The 20,216-nt window shown below is 40.2% G+C and overlaps 2 protein-coding genes across 5 annotated transcripts in view; one reads left to right on the top strand and one right to left on the bottom strand.

The window, feature by feature from the left end:
- LOC143715794 (uncharacterized) overlaps positions 1 to 4,155 on the top strand; it is a 168,433-nt gene extending 164,278 nt beyond the window's left edge. Inside the window, exon 2 of the mRNA XM_077207562.1 lies at positions 4,085 to 4,155. The gene's annotated coding sequence lies outside the window, so the exon portion shown is untranslated. The remainder of the gene's footprint in view (positions 1 to 4,084) is intronic.
- Positions 1 to 20,216, bottom strand: part of dock10 (dedicator of cytokinesis 10) — a 165,164-nt gene that overhangs the window by 11,901 nt on the left and 133,047 nt on the right. For 3 of the 4 annotated variants that reach the window (XM_077207559.1, XM_077207558.1, XM_077207560.1), the window contains exons 27-44: positions 20,072 to 20,143; positions 18,657 to 18,803; positions 18,328 to 18,411; positions 17,781 to 17,877; positions 17,636 to 17,668; positions 12,960 to 13,138; positions 12,733 to 12,849; positions 11,929 to 12,046; positions 11,357 to 11,478; positions 8,647 to 8,761; positions 8,447 to 8,513; positions 8,303 to 8,350; positions 5,905 to 6,006; positions 4,687 to 4,796; positions 4,344 to 4,459; positions 3,119 to 3,256; positions 1,189 to 1,371; positions 7 to 117 (exon numbers count right to left, since the gene is read on the bottom strand). In XM_077207559.1, coding sequence (XP_077063674.1) covers positions 7 to 117; positions 1,189 to 1,371; positions 3,119 to 3,256; positions 4,344 to 4,459; positions 4,687 to 4,796; positions 5,905 to 6,006; positions 8,303 to 8,350; positions 8,447 to 8,513; positions 8,647 to 8,761; positions 11,357 to 11,478; positions 11,929 to 12,046; positions 12,733 to 12,849; positions 12,960 to 13,138; positions 17,636 to 17,668; positions 17,781 to 17,877; positions 18,328 to 18,411; positions 18,657 to 18,803; positions 20,072 to 20,143 — 1,959 coding nt within the window. The remainder of the gene's footprint in view (positions 1 to 6; positions 118 to 1,188; positions 1,372 to 3,118; positions 3,257 to 4,343; positions 4,460 to 4,686; positions 4,797 to 5,904; positions 6,007 to 8,302; positions 8,351 to 8,446; positions 8,514 to 8,646; positions 8,762 to 11,356; positions 11,479 to 11,928; positions 12,047 to 12,732; positions 12,850 to 12,959; positions 13,139 to 17,635; positions 17,669 to 17,780; positions 17,878 to 18,327; positions 18,412 to 18,656; positions 18,804 to 20,071; positions 20,144 to 20,216) is intronic. The other variant, XM_077207561.1, reaches the window with a different exon arrangement.

The following is a 20,216-nucleotide window of genomic DNA, read 5'->3' as shown; positions in this document are numbered from 1 at the left end:
TCTCACTTTAAGTGGCGTGTCTCCATTGGCGAAGTTGTTGATGATGGCCAGAGACTGCTGGAAGCGCGAACCACCGATTCCTGCATCAGCGATCAGCTGACTCACAGCTTTAATCACCTGGAGGAGAAGAAACGACAATACACATCGTCTCTCACATTCCTGTAATCCCCAAACCAGCCAAAGAGACACCTCAGATTTCCAGCTGTCTGAACACATATACAGTAATGCACCCACACACCAAAATAACAGAAGATGGTTACACTTTATTTTCGATAGTCCACTTTACACTTTCTAAGTACATGTCAAATAAGTAAGGGATAATGTAGAGCGAGGCGGTGGTTATAGTGAATACAACCGATCAGGAATGAATCAGCCTGAAGGGGTTGTATTCGCTATAACAACCGCCTCGCTCTACATTATCCTGCTTATTACATGGCTACCTACCAAATAAATCAATAATTTTACACAAAATATTGATTTAAAAAGGAGTTTATTGATTTAAAAACGATTGTAATGCTCCATAGTGAACAGAACTGTGTCCATGGCAACGCTCTGTTTTTCATGTCAACGGTGTGTTATACTTAGCAGCAAGTATAGAGCTTGGCTGAACTCTAATGTAGAATGCGGTCTGTTATTTCTTGAAAATAATAAATAAATAACGACTTTATTTCAACTATTCATTTCCTTCTCTGTGGGCCTCTAGTCAGTTAACATAGAGCTACGTCAGAGCTACGTCACATACGTGGTCATGTGTGTGATGCGTGTGACGTATAACAACAGAAGCTTACGCTGTTACACTAGTGAACTGACTCGAGGCCCACAGAGAAGGAAATTAATAGTTGAAATGAAGTTGTTATTTTTGCGCACAAAAAGTATACTAGTCGCTTGATAAACTTAAGCCAGTGTAATCACTTGGACTATTTTAACAATGTCTTTAATAACTTTTCGGGGAACAAGTTCCAATCCCTTAGAAGCCTATGGATTAGTATGGAAGAGTGCTCTCAGCTCTCAGATTTAATTAAAAATATCTTAATTTGTGTTCGGAAGATGAACGAAGGTCTTACGGGGTTGGAACAACATGAGGGAGAGTAATTACTGACAGAATTTACATTTTTGGGTGAACTATCCCTTTAAGGTCAGTAGCATGTCTAAAGTGGACTGTTGAAATGCAGTGTAACTGGAGATTACCTGCAGGTGTGAGCGCACGATGCACTTGCCCTTGGTGAAGTCGAAGTTCCTCCTCATGAGGAAGTAGAGCAGCGCGGCGGCTTCGGTCTGTGTGGAGCTGGAGCGGTGACTGCAACACTTCAGGATCTCGTAACACAGGCTGCCACACAGATCCGCTTTTCCCAGGAAGAACGTGGACGGGAACTGAAGAGGAAGAGATCAGCACAGGGTGTTGTAGCTTTTCACTGAACTCTCAGCTACTTCAGCTGCGTTTGATTAGGAATATTTCTAAAGTACATTTAGATGGGAAGACACACTTCCAGTAGCAGGATTGAGCACAACCTAAAATGTTTGTCTGCAAAATTTGATCAGTTTTACTTTCTGTACACAGTGCACAGGGTCCCAAATGTAGTTTTTGCCAGACCAGCCAATATTTTAAAATAAATAGCCAAGATATTTCTCACAGGTCATGAAGATGTATTTAGCATTATTTTAATTTAAAGGGGCATTCGGCAACTAATTCAACTTAATAAAACTGTTTAGAAATCATTTGGATGGTTTAATAACCTGTTCTGGTGAGAATGGTGACTTTGCCAGCTCCGCCCAGCGTTCCCAGGCGGAAAACCAACCTTGCAACATGAGGATTAACGTCCCGGTAAGTTGGAAATAGGAAGTCTCATGAGAAGCGAGAACGAGCGAGAAACACAAACTGCTGTACAGCAATTCGACATAAACACACACGCCGTCCTCAATGTGTATGATGTATTACCCACCTCGGTAGACACAGCTCCACACGATAAAGTTGGCCGGCTCTGATAATAACAAATGCACATGAGCAGCGGTAGAAAGGGGGAGGAGGGGCCGCAAGTGAGTTTTCATACGACAGTGTTGTGAAATATACGCCCCACAGCAGTAGGGGGAGCTCGCTGAGAAAACATGCGACAACAAAAGTGAAAATCACCGAAGAAATGGCTAGAGTTGCCGAATGCCCCTTTAAAGCATATATATGTTTTTGTTCTTATGAAAACACTTCACATTTTAGATGTCTCTCTTTCAAGGACCAGGATTGGCTCTCGTATGCCAGATGCCATTCTCTGTAAAACCAAGGAAAATGCAAGGAATATTTCATATATGTATTTCCACAAAAAGCTTCTGGGGAAAAACAATTTAAGCATCCTAGATAAACTTGTAAAGGTAAAGATGTTAGAAGTCGCACAATTCATGACTGATAAACATTAGTAGGTTTTGGTCCACTAAAAACGGGTTTACATACACCGGAAGACCAGAGGTGAACTCAGTAATTACAAAATCAGGCAGAAAATGGGGAAATTTGGTTTTTGCACTGTGAAAAGTGGGCGTCACATGAAGAGTTGCTCCAAATGAAGCTGCGGTCACACTAGAGTTTGAGCACACGACATTTCTACAGACACTGCAATGATTGTATATGACGTCACACTCTGCGTGCCTTGGAAAAAATAAAAACATTATTCAAAATATAATACATAAAAAGTGTAAATCCACTTTACTGCAAAACTACAATCCTGCAGATTTAAATTTTGCGTTCTTTTAATTCAAGAGGTCACGGCGTGCTCTTTTCATTTTCTACTGGTCACAAGTCCTCATGTGATATGAATTTGCAGGTTGGATTTCACTAAAACTTGAGCTTTGGATTCACATGGGCTTGTATAAAATGTATAAATGTAAGTATAATAATGTTTTTGCTGTGATAAATTACATTTAAATTTAGAAATTATATTCTAGCGTCACTCCCTTCAATTGTGTCCTAAATGGCAACATTATGGGACACAATTGCTTAACTTTAAGTGCTCTGCCCTTCAGAGTGAGTAGGGCACAGAAATGCTCAACTTTACAAATGTAATGCACCCAATAATTCCTTGTATCTGCTAAAAAAGCTAAAAATTTGAAGATATATGTAGAGTAAGGGTTGAACCTTCTGAATGAAGAGGCGCAGGGCAGTGAAGACGTGTCTGAGGGTGGTGGTGGACTGGTTGATCTGGAAGAACAGCATGTACGTGTCAAACACTTTTTTCATCAAAGAGTTTTGGCCTTGTTCGTGCTGAAGCTGTTTCTGTAGAAGAGAAGGAGCAGGAGTTCGTCATCTCAGAGGAAACACACCATGTGTCCAACACATGTCTTTACAGTCTTAACGGATTTTAACGGACTTGATTTTTTGCCTAAACACTTACAGTAATAGAATAGTTTCGCAATCCATCACATTGGGGACAGTGTTAAGACATTTTGTAGCATCTTTCATTTATATCAAAATTGACATTGAACTTAAGTTAATGTTGGTATATGCAGCTTGACATAATCTTGAGTCATTATTTCATTTTCATTATTTCATTCAAGCGGTTAGCTGTGAAGTAATTTTGTTTGGGTGGACAAAAGTACTTCAAATACTTTCCCAACAATAATATTTCCAATCAAAGTCAGTGCAGGTAGGTAGTTTGTTGTCAAGTGAGAAGAAAAAGATACAATTGGAGAAAACACCTTTAGACAGTCATCATTTTTTAAATCATTTTTTTAATATCCGATTTTTTGACTAAAAAAGGGCACATTTTGTTCCGCTCAAACAGAAAAAAATATTTGATATTCATTATTAAAAAAAGAAAAATCTTGAAAAATATGTTGGAAACATTTAGTACTTAAAATTTTTAAGTATTTCTTATTTAAATGTTACACCACCTGGCAATTTTATAGTCTTAAAATCAAATTGTAGAAAATTTACATTTTATTTAAAAATTAAATTGCCCTGTATTTTAAAATATTTCACAAAGATCTTCTCCTCTTTATCATCTTAGACATCTTTATCATCAGAAGTAAAATGACGTCAGATATTATATCTTGTTTTCTGAAAGAAATATCAAAGCTAAGCAAGGTTTGGCTTGTTTTCCAGTTGAATAAGATTATTTTTCTTACCCCATTGGCAGATAATCTTGCTTGTTTTAAGCAAAAACTCACTTAATTGTTGAATATTGTTGAAAATAAAGTTTTTATTTCTTTAGAAAGCAAGATATAATATCATGTAATTTTACTGATCTAATAAATGCTTCTTGATTTAAGAATTTTTAGACAATTGGATTGGAAACAAGACAAAAATGCTAAGTTTTTTTTATGTTCAGAGTGTATTTTGGGATATATTTCCATGTCTATACCTTATGATGATGAACAAACAGGTCCAGAATGTCCAGCACGGTCAGGGCCACTTCAGTAGAAAGGTTCGCCTCAATGTCTGTAGGGTTGACGTTTTCTCCGTCAGGAGCATTTCCATCTAAACACACATTACAGTTGTTTTAATTCCTCATGAAATCTGAAAACGTCACTTTACAATCATGTCCAGATCATATGCATTGCCATCCACTCTGAGCCACAGTATTATGTTAAACAAATAGTCATGGCTCAATAAATGATCAATCCCATGATTCAAAGTTGAGCATATTGATCTGAAACCCACAGCAGAACGGCTGTTCAGTGGCAGCTGTAGAGAGTGTTTGGTACCTGTCTCCATCATATGCAGCAGTTTGGGGTTTGCGAGCGCGTTCTTCCCCCGGATGATGGGCATGGTCTGGGAGCGCGCGTGTCTGTGCCCGTCCGGAGCGGACAGAATCCTGCAGGAAACACAGCAGTGGGGGGTAAACTGAGGAGTGACAGCAATAACAGAATCTAGACTTGTCATGACAATAGCAGAGAAAAAAAAAAGTTCCCCATTTTCTCCCTCTATTTCTACACTTTCTTTGGATGTTTCTTTCAGTGTTTACAGACTGTCAAGAGTATCTTGAAAATTTAGCTTTCATTAAACTGTGAATACCTGTGCAGTTTTAAAATTTTTAGCTCAAATTAAGCGCCAAACAGCCATTCACTTTCTCCGCAACAACACAGAAATATCAAGTATATCAGGAGGTGAATGAGAGGGGCTCGCTGGATACAGACAAACATGATTCCCACACTGTGAAAAGACATGATGAACTATGATATTTACACAGGACAGAACCACTTTATATGAAGTGTCTTTAAGTACTGTACTAGCATTTAAAGGAATCATCATTCACTGCCTGATGTTTTAATTTAGTCAGAAAATGCAACTATATTACTGCCCAGCTCTTTATATACAGTTGGATATATGTGTCTCAACTGCTTGATTGCTTATTGTCACAAAATGTAAACTATATTATCTCTGCTAAATATGAATATAAGGCATAAAGATATTAAGATAGAAACACGAACTTCATGATTTTCTGTAAAGCTGCTTTGAAACAAAAAGAGTTATGTGAATAAATTTGATTTGATTTGACTTGACTTATTGTGTACATACTGTACATGTTTACTTATATTTTAAAACGCATGAATGTAATTACATCTGCAATTGATAATGTAATTATTACACTAAATTACACTATTGACCCCATAACCAAACCTTAAACCTAACCATATAACGAAACCGGTCCCTAACCTTACCCGTATCCCACCTCAGAAGCAGCAAAGGTCTTTTCCAATACAACAAGTACTTTTTGTGATGTGTGACAGTTAAAGACACCTAATATAAAGTGGGACCCACACGGACAAATGCTTTGTGAATGTGTAGCTACTGTATGTGTTAGGATGTTATAATCAGGATTAAAACCCTTTGGCTAAGAAATGCATTTATTAGTTCTATGCATTGCAGACATCATGTTAAGTGATTTCGGGGAGCTCAGTGTAGACCGGTTAGGTGTTTACCATTGGGGTAGGAGCCCTGAAGACTGGAAGGACACGTTAGACCCCTTCAGGGTGCCATTGTTCTGTGTGGCCTGAGCCAGCTTAACCGCGGCCGCTAGCTTCCTGCGCACACAACCAGCCAATCAGAGCAGGGTTAATGCCAACCTTCAACCCAAAACCATCCTGCTCACGCCATTACAGACAGAGAATCAAAGCCAAGCTTCTAGGGGAGTGTTCAAGAGCAGGAAAAGTCACGTTTGTATTGTGATTTTAAATGGCAAAAGTTTAATGCTGGTTTTTGATAGATTGCTGAATGACTATCTGTGTCTTACAGTGAGAATGTGAATTTATGTGTGGAAGCCAGACAGAGGGAAACATGGAAACAGAGAGTGTGATGAGGGAGACATGTACGATTAAACATGATATAACAATGGAAATAGCAAGTAGGCCAACTCAACACAAACACACATTTCATTCATGAGAACAAGGTCAGACACTTTAGGTTACTCACTCATATACTACAGCAGACATTATATAGTAATAAGCAATATTTCCTATGGTTTATTGAGTGGACATTTCAGACACCTGAGCAAAAATATTCCTCATGTCCAGCATGAAGTGGTTACATCACGCAGTTGTAACTTGTAACTTTATGGTGCTCTTATTGTTTGATTTGACTTTTGATGTTAGTGATTTTAAAAATCATTGTCACACTTTAGTTTAGGGTTCAATTCTCAATATTAACTAAGTATTAACTATGACTTTTACCTCAATAAACTCCAAAAGTTCAGGTGTTGGATAGGATTAAGGATGTATAATATACAGTGCTTAGTTTAAGTGAACACGCCCATGCTAAAGTTGACTAAAAATGCAGTCCATAAAAAGAGGAATAAAAAATCATCTTTTGGAAATTGATCTTAATACCTTAATTAAAAAAAATTAAACCTTTAAGGACACCAATTTTATAAATAAATAAATGTTCTTCCTTAAAATACAGGTTGTGTAAGTCAGGACACGCCTATGTTGAATTCCCATAGAGGCAGCAGATTTTATTTTTAAAGGCCAGTTATTTCATGGATCCAGGATACTATGCATCCTGATAAAGTTCCCTTGGCCTTTGGGATTAAAATATCCCACATCATCACATTTCCTTCACCTTACCTAGAGATCGGCATGGGGCACTTTCCATAAGAACATCTCTCAATGCAAATCATACCAGCTATTAGCCTAACTGAAATAACACCATGCCAATCTCTAAGTATGGTGAAGGGAATGTGATGATGTGGGATATTTTAATTCCAAAGGCCAAGGGAACTTTATCAGGATGCATATTATCCCGGATCCATGAAACAACTGGCCTTTAATAATAAAAATCTGCCTGGCTCTATGGGAATATAAAATAGGGCTGTCCTGACTTACGCAACCGGTATTTTAAGGAAGAACATTTATTTATTTACGATACATTATTCATTACATTATTACACTTAAAGGTTGGATTTTTCCTCATTTTTTAATTACGGCATTAAGATCAATTTCCAAAAGATGATTTTTTATTCCTCTTTTTAGTCAACTTTAGCATGGGTGTGTTCACTTATACTAAGCACAGTAGGCATGCAGATTAAGGCATTAATATAAGTGCTTTATAAGTACTAATAAACAGCCAACATCCTATTAATATGCATGCTAATAAGCAACTAGCCAATAGTGAGAATTGGATCCTAAACTAAAGTGTTACCAAAATCATATCCTGTCATCATATCATCACCAAAATGAAAATCATAAAGTCACACAGCCAATTTTAGGAAGGTACAGCTATAAACAGTTTGTGCGAACGCTGTACAAATCAAGCAGCTGATCAAGAGAGCAGTGCTAAACTTCAAGTGTGTGGTCACATTGTAAAACCACTGAAGAAGAGTAACATTTGAAATCTTGTATTCACAATTTTAATCTAAACCTGAAAAACAAAAAAAACTTTCATGATTTTGAAAAGTTTAAAACAAATTATGTGACAAAATGAACCAGAAATATTAAGACTCTGCATTCTGATTGCAGTGATCATAAAAAAGTCAGTTTGTGACTGATCATGTTATGCTAGGATCAGGTTACAAAACTTAAGTTTGTTAATTTTTCCAATTACACTTCAATGAAGATTTAAAAACAGTCAAGCATAAAATATGAAGTTAAAATATAACATTTATAGTAGCAAACAACTTGGAAGCATAAAAGAGATTGACTTCTTCAAAAATGTGTTTTGTTACTGAATATTATTTTAAAGAACGAAGGTTGAGAAGAAAAACAGTCATCACAGTCCTCTCGTATGTGCACAATCATTGACAGAAAGAAGAGAAAAGAAAAGATGGCTCCTGCATTCATGTAGATTTACTGCATTTAACACTTCTAATTAAAAGAAAGATCTTACCTGGCAATGTGGCGCTTTCCAAGGAACCGGAAGTGTTGGAGACATAGTCTGTTTAAAAGAGAAATACATAAATTAGTGGACTTCTCTTCCATTCCTCTCTTGTAGTTCATCCATTTATTGGTCTTTATGAAGAAAGTCACTTACTCCAGGATATTGAAGAAATCACTGATCTCCTGGTGAATCGCTCGATGCCAGTATGAAACCATCACCTCTGCAACACAGACAGCAAATCGTCCTCAGAACATTATAGAATATGTCATAGGCATATATTATACAGATGCTACTGTATGAGATTATGTGCAATAGACATCATCTTTCAAGGTTTGGTGTTTTAGGAGTCTCACCCTCTGAAATGGTCTTCATAATGTGCAGGAAACATATGAGCAGACTTCTGGTCTCTGCTTGATCCAGTTTGTCAAAGCGTGAACCAAATCCAATTAGAGACTGGGGTCTGGCAACCTGGAAACAGTAATCACAATCATTCCATTGCTACAATAGTCAGAGTCAAAGTTCACATATACCCCTTTTCCACCAAGGCAGTGCTGGTGCTGGTTCGGAGCCAGAGCCTAGTTTCAAATCGGTTCTTTGCTTTTCCACACAAATAAACATGGGTCTGGGCCAAGCACCAGCACCAACTTTGCGCTGGTCTAGAGATAAGAACCAATTACGTCAGGTTCTGGGGGCGGGGTTATCGTAACATTCGGAAAAAAAAACTTTGGGACGCCATTTTTAAAACACCGCTCAGCTGTTAACGTTAGCTTTAAAATCATCCGCTGGACGCTTTATTAGTCTTTCTACATGGGTTTAGTTAGCAATCGGGCTATAATTAGACCACATCGGCTATGTAATCGCTGACAACCGGGACAATTTCATAGTCGTTGGTGTAAATCGGGACATTTTAGCGTCCTGACACGACAGGGCTTTTTTCTCTGGACTCTGGACATGCAACTCAAAATCGGGTGTGTCCCGTTCAAACCAGGATGTCTGGTCACCCTATGTTAAACACACAACATTCATTTCATAACTTATAATTCCCTTTATGAGCAAGAGTGTATGTAGTTCTCCATTGCTGTTATGGTTGTAATGAGCGTTGCTAGGACAACGGAGTTAGCCCTACTCTGGCTCTACAGTCTGTGGAAAATCGAGCTGGTTCTTAGATAATTGGCGAATAGAACAGCACTGAACCCGCCCCTGGTTAGCATTGGTGGAAAAGAGATAATATACAATGTTCTCTAATGAAACTCAAGATGGGAAGACTGATCTGCTTGCAATCCCATCATTCTCTATAGGGCACAGATGATTGGCTACTTCTGTATCAGCATCCAATGAGCTCGCTGCTCAACCTTCAAATATTTGGTTAGCATTGGCTGTAGCAGTTGCAGTGCGCTTTCAGAAGCCCCCAGCTCCACCTGTATCTGCTCCTGTAATTCATGTATGCAATAATGTACATGTGTGTATTGGCAGTATCAAGTGCCATACTTTCTCTGCAGCTCCATCAATGACCAACTGCAGTAGCAATAACAGCAATAACCAACAGTAAAAGCAATAACCAGCAGCAGAATAGCAGATCTATTCCGAAAAGACCAAACATATCAACATTGTCATACCCATTACCATGCCAAACAATTGTAATTGTATATATTCACACATTCATTGCAGACCTCCTATGGCAAACTAAGGCCACAATGCATTACGCCAGAACCAGCTGAGACCACACGACAACGTAGACCTAAAGGACTAGCAAGATCATTGTGCAGACACTTGCATGATTCAGACTACAACCCGTAACTCAGTGATCTGACCATGCAGCCCATGCCGAAATAAAGAATAAAGAAATTAATGTCATGTTTATACTGTTTTATGTTACACATACGACTATAACCACAATAAGCCATTCCTTTATCGTTTTGAACTTCAGACTACATAAATTATTGGAAACATTATCTCCCTGTAAGAAGTCAAGTGTTATGAATACTGGAGCAATTCCTCAAAAAAGAAAAATACACCGAACAATGTGGATCATACATGCCTATTATTGATGTTGATGTAAGGATAATGGATAAGATTTTGCAGTATCTTAACGGATACATTTCTGGGGTTCTCAGAAGCAGAAGTAGTTGTGCAAACTTCTGTAGCGATGAACAGAAACAACCATAAATATAATTTTTACCTCCCCATTTGCCCTAATAGCAAAAGAAGAAATCAATGGTAATAGTTGTTCTATGACTTTCCAAAAGAGATTGATTATGTTGGTCAGAAGAGAGAAATAAAATTTGCGATCCCTCTTTCAGCTGTTCTATTATTAGAAACACTCATGCAGCAGTTAACCAGTTTTCTGTCTTTACTGCCAAGGTAATAAAACACAAAGTATAGTGTTATGAATGTATATTAAATTTCTGTACAAATTAAAATACAACTTAGGTAGATTTACGATGTTAATAACTGTGGAAACATGTCATCACAGTCTGTGAAAAGGGTCCATTCATTTGGAGAAAACGCAGTAAAATGTGTGTGTCTGCTCTGGTTCATGTTCAGAGTTCATGTTCACAATTAAAAGATACTTGCATTATAACCAACCCAGATCTGTACTTCGTTTGTATGAAGATAAACCATGTCTTTGCTCTTCTGAGGCTAGATCATATTTTGATTCATAATATTCATATTTGATTCATGATATATATGATTCATTTTAATAAAGGTGAATAAAATACATTTCATGAGACTGCATTACTGCATTAACGCTAAAATGACATTGGCCAAAACATTTTATTTCCAAAACCATCATTAGAAACTCTACGGTAGGACTAGAATAAAACGTGCAAAACGTTTTCCCTTTACAACGGTTTGTCACCGGTTGTCACCGAGTCCGCTGTTGTTTTAGCACCCTTAGGTGCGAACACAGGCCTTTTCAGGGTTTCTGATTGGCGTTAAAGTTCTGCCCCAGTGCTTCTGCACACTCACAGATACCATTTTTGCATGTTTCTGACATTGTAGTTACACCTAATATGGATTAATCAATGACAGACTCTGCAAAAAAGTCATGTAGTTACTCACCTTTTCACATCCATCCATCTTCTCACTGTTGCGGTCACTATTGCTGGGGTTCGACTCAATGCTGATGAGAGAACCTCTGGACTCTGCATTATTAGCTGTTGATACGGCCAATGAAGAAAAAGCTGGGAAAGCAAAATGGGTAAATATGAGAGAGGAAGTTTGAATTAAAGGATGTTCATTTAAAAAAAAAAAAACATGTTTGTCAAGCTCCAAAAAGGACCAAAAAACACCATAAAAGTAGTCCGTGTGATATATTCCAAAGCATATGATAGCTTTGTGTGAGGAATAGACCAAAATCCTGAAAATGTTCCCTTCTCTTGCCTGCATATTCAAACTAATGCGCCATGTGCTTACACATGTGAGAGCTGACACAGTGTTTGGCATCGATGATACAACAACATACAGGGTGAAATGATACAACTTTGAGTCCTGTGAATAATTATAGAACCCTCATTTTTGGGTAAGTATACTCTGTTAAGGCTTATCTTAATACTCTATTAAGGTAAGTATACTCTATTAAGGCAGCAGTCTATGAAACACAGGTCTAACACAGTCTAACAGCATCACTATACCTGTAATGGAGTTGAGTACTTCCTTGGAGAAGGACGCATCCATTGAGTTCCCGTGGCGGAAGACATGGGTCACCTGACCTGCTAAACCTACACCCACATTGAGATCATCTCTGGAACCCTGTGAAAAAAATCTTATTACTGAACAATCACAGCAGGGACACTATTGTGTGGAGTGGGAGAGAAGTAAATTAAATTTCATTCTGATTAATGGATTATGTGTATAAAATCTGTGCTGTGAAAGGACAGGTATATTTTGGATTTTGGTTGTGAATTTGTATGTGACAGTGTCAACATTTTACTCAAGAATTTGCCCAAAATTGACTTAAATGTGAAAGAAAAAAAGTATCCACATTTCTTTGTACATAAAAACTATAAAAAAATGGAATGTGATATTTTTCTTAGTTTTAGAAATGAACTGATGACATCAGTTGACTGTTCATCAAAACAATTTTGGGAGAATTTTTTTTTCAACGTTTATAAAACAACCTGTTTGATCAATATTTTCTTAAACTTTCTTAAACTTACCATGCAAGCCTCCAAAAACAAATATGAAACACATACCATAATATCTGTTATATGATATATTGTTTCTTACATGAGCATTTCTTAAGTTATATAATAATAAGTTAATAATATCATAAATATTAAATAACACTCAAGTATAGTATAGGCATGAAGTACAATTACTGAAGCACTTTACAGCCCTGTTTAAACTTCAGATCTTGTTCAACTGATATCAGGTATTGATTAAAAAAAACTTATATCAATTATATTTCAATTGATGAATATCCTCAGCATGTGTACCTGGTCACTAGCCGTCAGGCAGATTGGAAAGAGATCTCTGAGGAAAAAGCGAGGCATGTTGTCAAGGATCAGACCATAAAGAGGCAGGTACAGAGAGGCTATCCGTGCCTGTTTCTCCTACACACACACACACACATACACACACATACACAATACAGTTAAAAACCATTCACAGAAATGGTGCACAAAAACTATATATTTTAAGTGCTATCATTGTCAAAACTCACCTTTACGGCATAACGAGAGTCCAGTGAATGTTTAGCCATGAGGTTCTTCAGGCAGGCCAGGGCGAGGTGTCTCAGGTTTTGCTCATCTTGCAAAGCGAGTCCCAGCTCTCGCAACAACAATCCTGTGAGGAAATGTTTCCTGCAGAACTCTTCTGTCAAACTATACTCTGGAAAGCCCACTGAGAGGTAAGACAGAGAGAAAAACAAATTGTTAATCCTTGTCCCCGTCTTAAAGGGATAGTGCACCCAAAAATGAAAATTCTGTCATCATTTACTCACCATCATGTTGTTTTAAGATAAAAAAGATCTTTTTAATTAAATCTGAGAGATTTCTGTCCCTCTATCGACAGCTACGCAACTACCACTTTGATGCTTCATAAAGTTCATAAAGAGATCGTAAAACTAATCCATATGAATTGAGCGGTTTAGACCCAATGTTTTGAAGAGATTCAATCACTTTATATGATGAACAGATTTAATTTAGGCTTTCAATCACATATAAACATTGATCAGAGAACATAAACAGCGAAGCTCAACCGAACTGTCAGAGTGTCTGGTTGTGTTCCCTTGTCTATCACTAGAGGTCCTCGTTCTCACGGTGTCCTTCACATTTGACTTCAATTCCCAGCATTCTGTCTGTCACTCATCAGTTCATTGCACTCAGCTGTTCCCCGTAATCATTGTTCCCAGCTGTTCTGTGTTAGTCTTGTTAGATATGTGTATAAATACCCTGCCTGTTTAGTGTTTCTTACAGAGTCCTTTTATATTGTCACACCACTTCTGGTTGCCTGTTTGCCTGTTCGTGTTTGTTTTCTTGTTTTTGGATTGCCTTTTGGATTTGACCCTTGCCTGGACTGGATGTACGATTATGGATTTCCCTATTAAATTCTTACCTGCTATTGGATCTCTCTCTCCTGTGTGTGTTACGTGACAGGAGGACTCCGTCTATAGAGATCCAGCGGTATGTTTTGCAACATCTCTTCCCCAGCTACCGAGCGGGAGAGAAGGGAGTTGTTTAAGGGGACCCGGTTGGTAAAGTTCCGTGGGACCCGTGGAGGTCGCCGTATAGGAGGTGATAGAGAGATGTATCACGTCCCGTCTGCACAGTCAGAGACTGTTCACGTCACGTCTGCCCAGCGAGAGACTGTTCACATCACGTCTGCCCAGCGAGAGACTGTTCACGTCACGTCTGCCCAGCGAGAGACTGTTCAAGTCACGTCTGCCCAGCGAGAGACTGTTCACGTCACGTCTGCCCAGCGAGAGACTGTTCACGTTACGTCTGCCCAGCGAGAGACTGTTCACGTCATGTCTGCCCAGCGAGAGACTGTTCACGTCCCATCTGCCCAGTCAGAGACTGTTCACGTTCCGATTGCCTTCATGGACCTGGACTATCTGGAGCGTCTGGCTCGGATCCTGGACATGCCCGTGTCTCCTGTCCCAGAGCCAGAGCCAGTGTCTGCTGTTCCAGAGCCGGAGGCAGAGCCAGTGCCCGTTCCAGAGCCGGAGGCAGAGCCAGTGCCCGTTCCAGAGCCGGATGCAGAGCCAGTGCCCGTTCCAGAGCCGGATGCAGAGCCAGTGCCCGTTCCAGAGCCGGAGGCAGAGCCAATGCCTGTTCCAGAGCCGGAGGCAGAGCCAGTACCCGTTCCAGAGCCGGAGGCAGAGCCAGTGCCATCTGCCTTCATGGACATGGACTATCTGGAGCGTCTGGCTCGGATCCCGGACATGCCCGTGTCTCCTGTCCCAGAGCCGGAGCCAGTGTCTGCTGTTCCAGAGCCGGAGGCAGAGCCAGTGCCCGTTCCAGAGCCGGAGACAGAGCCAGTGCCCGTTCCAGAGCCGGGGAAGAGCCAGTGCCCGTTCCAGAGCCGGAGCAGAGCCAGTGCCCGTTCCAGAGCCGTAGGCAGAGCCAGTGCCCGTTCCAGAGCCGGAGGCAGAGCCAGTGCCCGTTCCAGAGCCGGAGGTAGAGCCAGTGCCCGTCCCAGAGCCGGAGGCAGAGCCAATGCCTGTTCCAGAGCCGGAGGCAGAGCCAGTGCCATCTGCCTTCATGGACCTGGACTATCTGGAGCGTCTGGCTCGGATCCTGTACATGCCCGTGTCTACTATCCCAGAGCCGGAGCCAGTGTCTCCTGTCCCAGAGCCGGAGGCAGAGCCAATGCCTGTTCCAGAGCCGGAGGCAGAGCCAATGCCTGTTCCAGAGCCGGAGGCAGAGCCAATGCCTGTTCCAGAGCCGGAAGCAGTGCCAATGCCTGTTCCAGAGCCGGAGGCAGAGCCAATGCCTGTTCCAGAGCCGGAGGCAGAGCTAATGCCTGTTCCAGAGCCGGAGGCAGAGCCAGTGCCTGTTCCAGAGCTGGAGCCAAAGTCTGTTCCAGAGCCAGTGCCTGTTCCAGAGCCAGTGTTTGTTTCTGTGTTTGTGTCTGTTCTTGTGGCTGTTACAGTTTTGGTGTCTGTTCCTGAGCAGTTGTCTGTTCCTGAGCTAATGCCTGTTCCTGAGCCAGTGCCAGTGTCTGTTCCAGAGCTGGAGCCAGTGGCTGTTTTAGAGCCAGAGCCGGTGCCGTCTGTTCCAGAGCCAGTGTCTGCTGTTCCAGAGCCGGTGTCTGCTATTCCTGAGCCAGTGCCAGTGTCTGTTCCAGAGCCTCTGCCATGGCCGCCCGAGGGGTCTTCACTGCCCTGGCCGCCCGAGGGGTCTTCACCGCCCTGGCCGCCCGAGGGGTCTTCACCGCCCTGGCCGCCCGTGGGGTCTTCACCGCCCTGGCCGCCCGAGGGGTCGTCTGCTTCGCCCCGGCCGCCCGAGGGGTCGTCTGCTTCGCCCCGGCCGCCCGATGGGTCGTCTGCTTCGCCCCGGCCACACGATGGGTCGTCTGCTTCGCCCCGGCCGCCCGATGGGTCGTCTGCTTCGCCCCGGCCGCCCGATGGGTCGTCTGCTTCGCCCTGGCCGCCCGATGGACTTTCTGTTTTGCCCTGGTTCCCGGTTAAGCCCTCACCCCTTGTTCCTATCTCCCTTCACGGACCTGGCCCACCAGCCCTCCCCCTGATCCTCCACCATTCCACCTCCCTCCTGAACTCTTGTTTTGTGTTTTAGTGTTGTCGTGGAGCGTCTGGTAGCCGCTCCGTAGAGGGGGGGTTATGTCACAGTGTCTGGTTGTGTTCCCTTGTCTATCACTAGAGGTCCTCGTTCTCACGGTGTCCTTCACATTTGACTTCAATTCCCAGCATTCTGGCTGTCATTGTCACTCATCAGTTCATTGCACTCAGCTGTTCCCCGTAATCATTGTTCCCAGCTGTTCTGTGTTAGTCTTGTTAGATATGTGTATAAATACCCTGCCTGTTTAGTGTTTCTTACGGAGTCCGATTATGGATTTCCCTATTCAATTCTTACCTGCTATTGGATCTCTCTCTCCTGTGTGTGTTACGTGACACGAACCTGCGAGAACAAACCTCCTTCAGAAGCTCAAAAGTGATGCGTAACACGAGAATGAACCTCATTGGTTCTTGCTGAAGCTCAAATGTGATGCGTAACACAAGAATGAACCTCATTGGTTCTTGCTGAAGCTCAAACGTGATGCATATCACGAGAATGAACCTCACTGGTTCTTGCTGAAGCTCAAACGTGATGCGTAACACGAGAATGAACCTCATTGGTTCTTGCTGAAGCTCAAACGTGCTGCGTAACATAAGAATGAACCTCAAACGTGATGTGTAACACGAGAATTAACCTCATTGGTTCTTGATGAAGCTCAAAAGTGCTGCGTAACCCGAGAATGAACCTCATTGGTTCTTGCTGAAGCTCAAACGTGATGCGTAACACGAGAATGAACCTCACTGGTTCTTGCTGAAGCTCAAACGTGATGCGTAACACGAGAATGAACCTCATTGGTTCTTGCTGAAGCTCAAACGTGATGCGTAACATAAGAATGAACCTCAAATGTGATGCGTAACATAAGAATGAACCTCAAACGGGATATGTAACACGAGAATGAACCTCATTGGTTCTTGCTGAAGCTCAAACGTGATGCGTAACACGAGAATGAACCTCATTGGTTCTTGCTGAAGCTCAAACGTGATGCGTAACACGAATGAACCTCATTGGTTCTCGTACGTCAAGTGAACGTGCTTGAGTTTCCATTTACAATAACTGATGTGTGAGTTGATGAATGTTTTTATGTGAATAAAAGCCTAAATTAAATCTGTTCATCATATAAACCGATTGTGTCTGTTCAGAAAATTTGGACTAAACCGCTAGATTCATATGGATTTGTTTTACGTTCTCTTTTTTAATCGTCAAAGTGGTAGTTGCGTCTATGGAGGTACAGAAAGTTTTCATTTTTCATCAATAATATCTTTGTGTTCTGAAGATGAATGAAAGACTTTGAAACGACATGAGAGTGAGCAAATGATGAAAGAATTTTCATTTTGCCAATATATCAGGATAAAAGGTTTCTCATTAAAAGCAATGGCATTCCTCGTTAGTCGCTATAATGATGTCAAGAGGAACCTTTAGCATCTTAAAAGTGACACGCAAGGCGCTTGACCAATGCTTCAGTTTTTTTTGCCTTTGCCAATGGGTGGGATTTTCTTAACAATCAATCTGGTTTAACTTTTTTATCATAGATTTTTAGCATTTATTTAATTTATTTTATGTTTGATTATATATAGTTCAATAAAATACATGTAATAGTTACCCTGAGCACTTTGGGTTTCCAGTGATTCCTTGTCTGACAGAGTGAGAAACGAGACAGAGAGAATGTAAGGTGGGGTCTACAGTATGTTCATTAGAGCTAAGATAAGTATAGTTAAAGTTATGTGATTTCTGACATGCTCTCTGACCTGTGATTCGTGCAGACGGGATGGGAAGACTCAGAGGGACACAGTGCTCATAGTTACACACTTCTCTTATGAACTCAAACTTCAGCTCAAACAGCGCCTGGAAAAACAACATTCGCACCCAAAAACATTCACACACAAAGCAGTTCTTTAGTGATAATCTTCGCAACAGAGAGCTTCATGAACAGAGACAGTCAATGAATTAAACAGCCAGAATAAACACACACATAAATGATACATAATGTCAGTCGTTCTTTGTGAAACGTTCTTTCTTTTTCTTTCTTTTAATATGTAGTGTCCTTGTGTCAATGCTAAAGCTGTGCTCACACTTTGCATTGAGCCAAGAGGTCAGTCTGTCATGTTCAGAAGCTCTATTGGTCACACATCCTCTTGCATTACAAATTCGCAGATCATTGTTCACCAAACTTTTGTTAGCAGCTAGATGCGAAACTTCTTCACTTCACGTTTGCGTTTACATGCATTTGAATGGAAGTAAATGGAGCACAAAGTCTATTGTCACTGCGGTGAGAGTGTTTAAAAGTTTGGGTACCTTGTTGTCACTGGCTGTGATCATGTTTATGTAGTTGCTGATCAGTTTAAAGGTGAAACCTCTGTCCATGAATGTGAAGCACCGCTGAGGAAGGGAAACACACATATTTCAATTAAAACTGATTGCAGCGACAATAGCAAATTAATTACAAGTTTATAACAAACCGTTATGAAAAGGTAAGCTCTCTACACGGACCAATAAGCTGTCCAATTTCAAATGCATCAACAGTACACATCACACACAGAATAAATGAACATAAATATCTAGTTCAAAATTAGTTCTGCATCCAACTAAATAATGTACTTCATTTGAATGTTTGCTGTCCTGACCTTCACAAAAGCCGCTATGGCCATATTAGCGCAGCGTGTCTCCTCTGCAAACTCTTTATTCTTCCAGAAGATGTGATCGGACATCGTCATGATCAGGGTTTCCAATCGACTTTGGAAAGTTCCAGGAAATCGTTGCGGTCGAGGAAGCTGAGCAAAACACATTTTATTACACATTTCTTATAAAACACAAGTTTGACTGAGTAAAAGACACAGAAGCTGTTGTGAGAACTCAGGAAGTGTACAGTATGTCTTTTGATTTTGATAAGTCGATAGGCATAATTTTCAGTAATAAAAATCCAATCTTTTATTTATTCATTTTTTGCATTTAGTATGATTTGCTGGTTTTATGGAGTAAATGTTAAAGGTAGATCACAGCTGCATACAATTATAAACTTCGGTCAAATACTAAGGCAGAGCTGGTCTGCCTGCTTTACACCAGAAATACGTACTTTGGAAAGTAAAGTCTGATCATTTACAGCAATATAGCTATTCCTAAGTTTAGTACTGTACTTGGCTTACAAAACATTTATAGTAAATATTGTTTTATTTGTAAATGCTTATCTAAACCACTGGAAGGCAAGACAATACTACTATTTGTGTACTTGCGTTTAACTTTAGTTTTTCTTGATGCTTCAAGATAAGTGCCTTTCAAAAGTGTAGTAGAATTAAATGTGTATATAGTAGAATAGTAGAATTAAAACTACTGAAATGTGACACAATAGCATTTACTGTAATATTAAGAAAGCAGGAGGTGATATGTGTTGCTTGTGATATACAGAGATATTGTGGATATATGTGTGTGTGTGTTCTTGTATGGTTTATGAGGACACAAATGTGTATAATGACATGGGCACAACAACGTAAACATGTAAAAAAAAAATTATAATGTGTGTGTGAGCCAATATGTTATGGAGAATTAATTAATTTTTCATTAATTAAGTTTTGTTTCTTTATTATCTCTTATGTTTCCTAAATCCCATTTCCTTTCTATAACTGAACACCACAAGGTCAAATAAAAAACAATGACTATGATTTCATGAAGAACCTGTAACATCCACAGAATCTTACCATAGTATAAAAGTTTGAGGAAGTATATGTTAATTTTAAAGATGTTATTGTTAAGATATATTGTTTTCAAATCAGTTACACTTCAGTACTGCTCTTCTGCACAGATGAATATGATGATTTAATGCATACACACGTTTACCTGTGATCACTATATCAGAGCGGATCTTACTAGCCACACAAAGAGTTACTTATGGTGAGAAGAAAGCCTAAAATTTCCTGTCAAATCATACCAAGAGTGTTGAATATAAATCATTATTTTAGGCTTACCGTAGACTACCATCAAAATTAGTAGATGAAAGAAAAAGAGTAGATGCTTTAAGTGTGAGTTCTGCTGACTCAATATTTACCTTCAGCTTAGCTGAGTCCAGCAGATGCTGAGCCATCGACTTCACTATGATCTCTAGAAAGAACCACGAGAACTGCAGAGAACCAAACAGATATCAAAGGACAAGATTAGAAAAGGTCCATCACTTCTTTAAAAGAGAAATGGTC

The sequence above is a fragment of the Siphateles boraxobius genome, unplaced genomic scaffold (genome assembly GCF_051911475.1).
Source record: "Siphateles boraxobius isolate OS27281-9 unplaced genomic scaffold, OSU_SipBor_1 6, whole genome shotgun sequence".
Classification (NCBI taxonomy): domain Eukaryota; kingdom Metazoa; phylum Chordata; class Actinopteri; order Cypriniformes; family Leuciscidae; genus Siphateles; species Siphateles boraxobius.
This window is presented reverse-complemented; position numbering and strand designations above follow the sequence as displayed.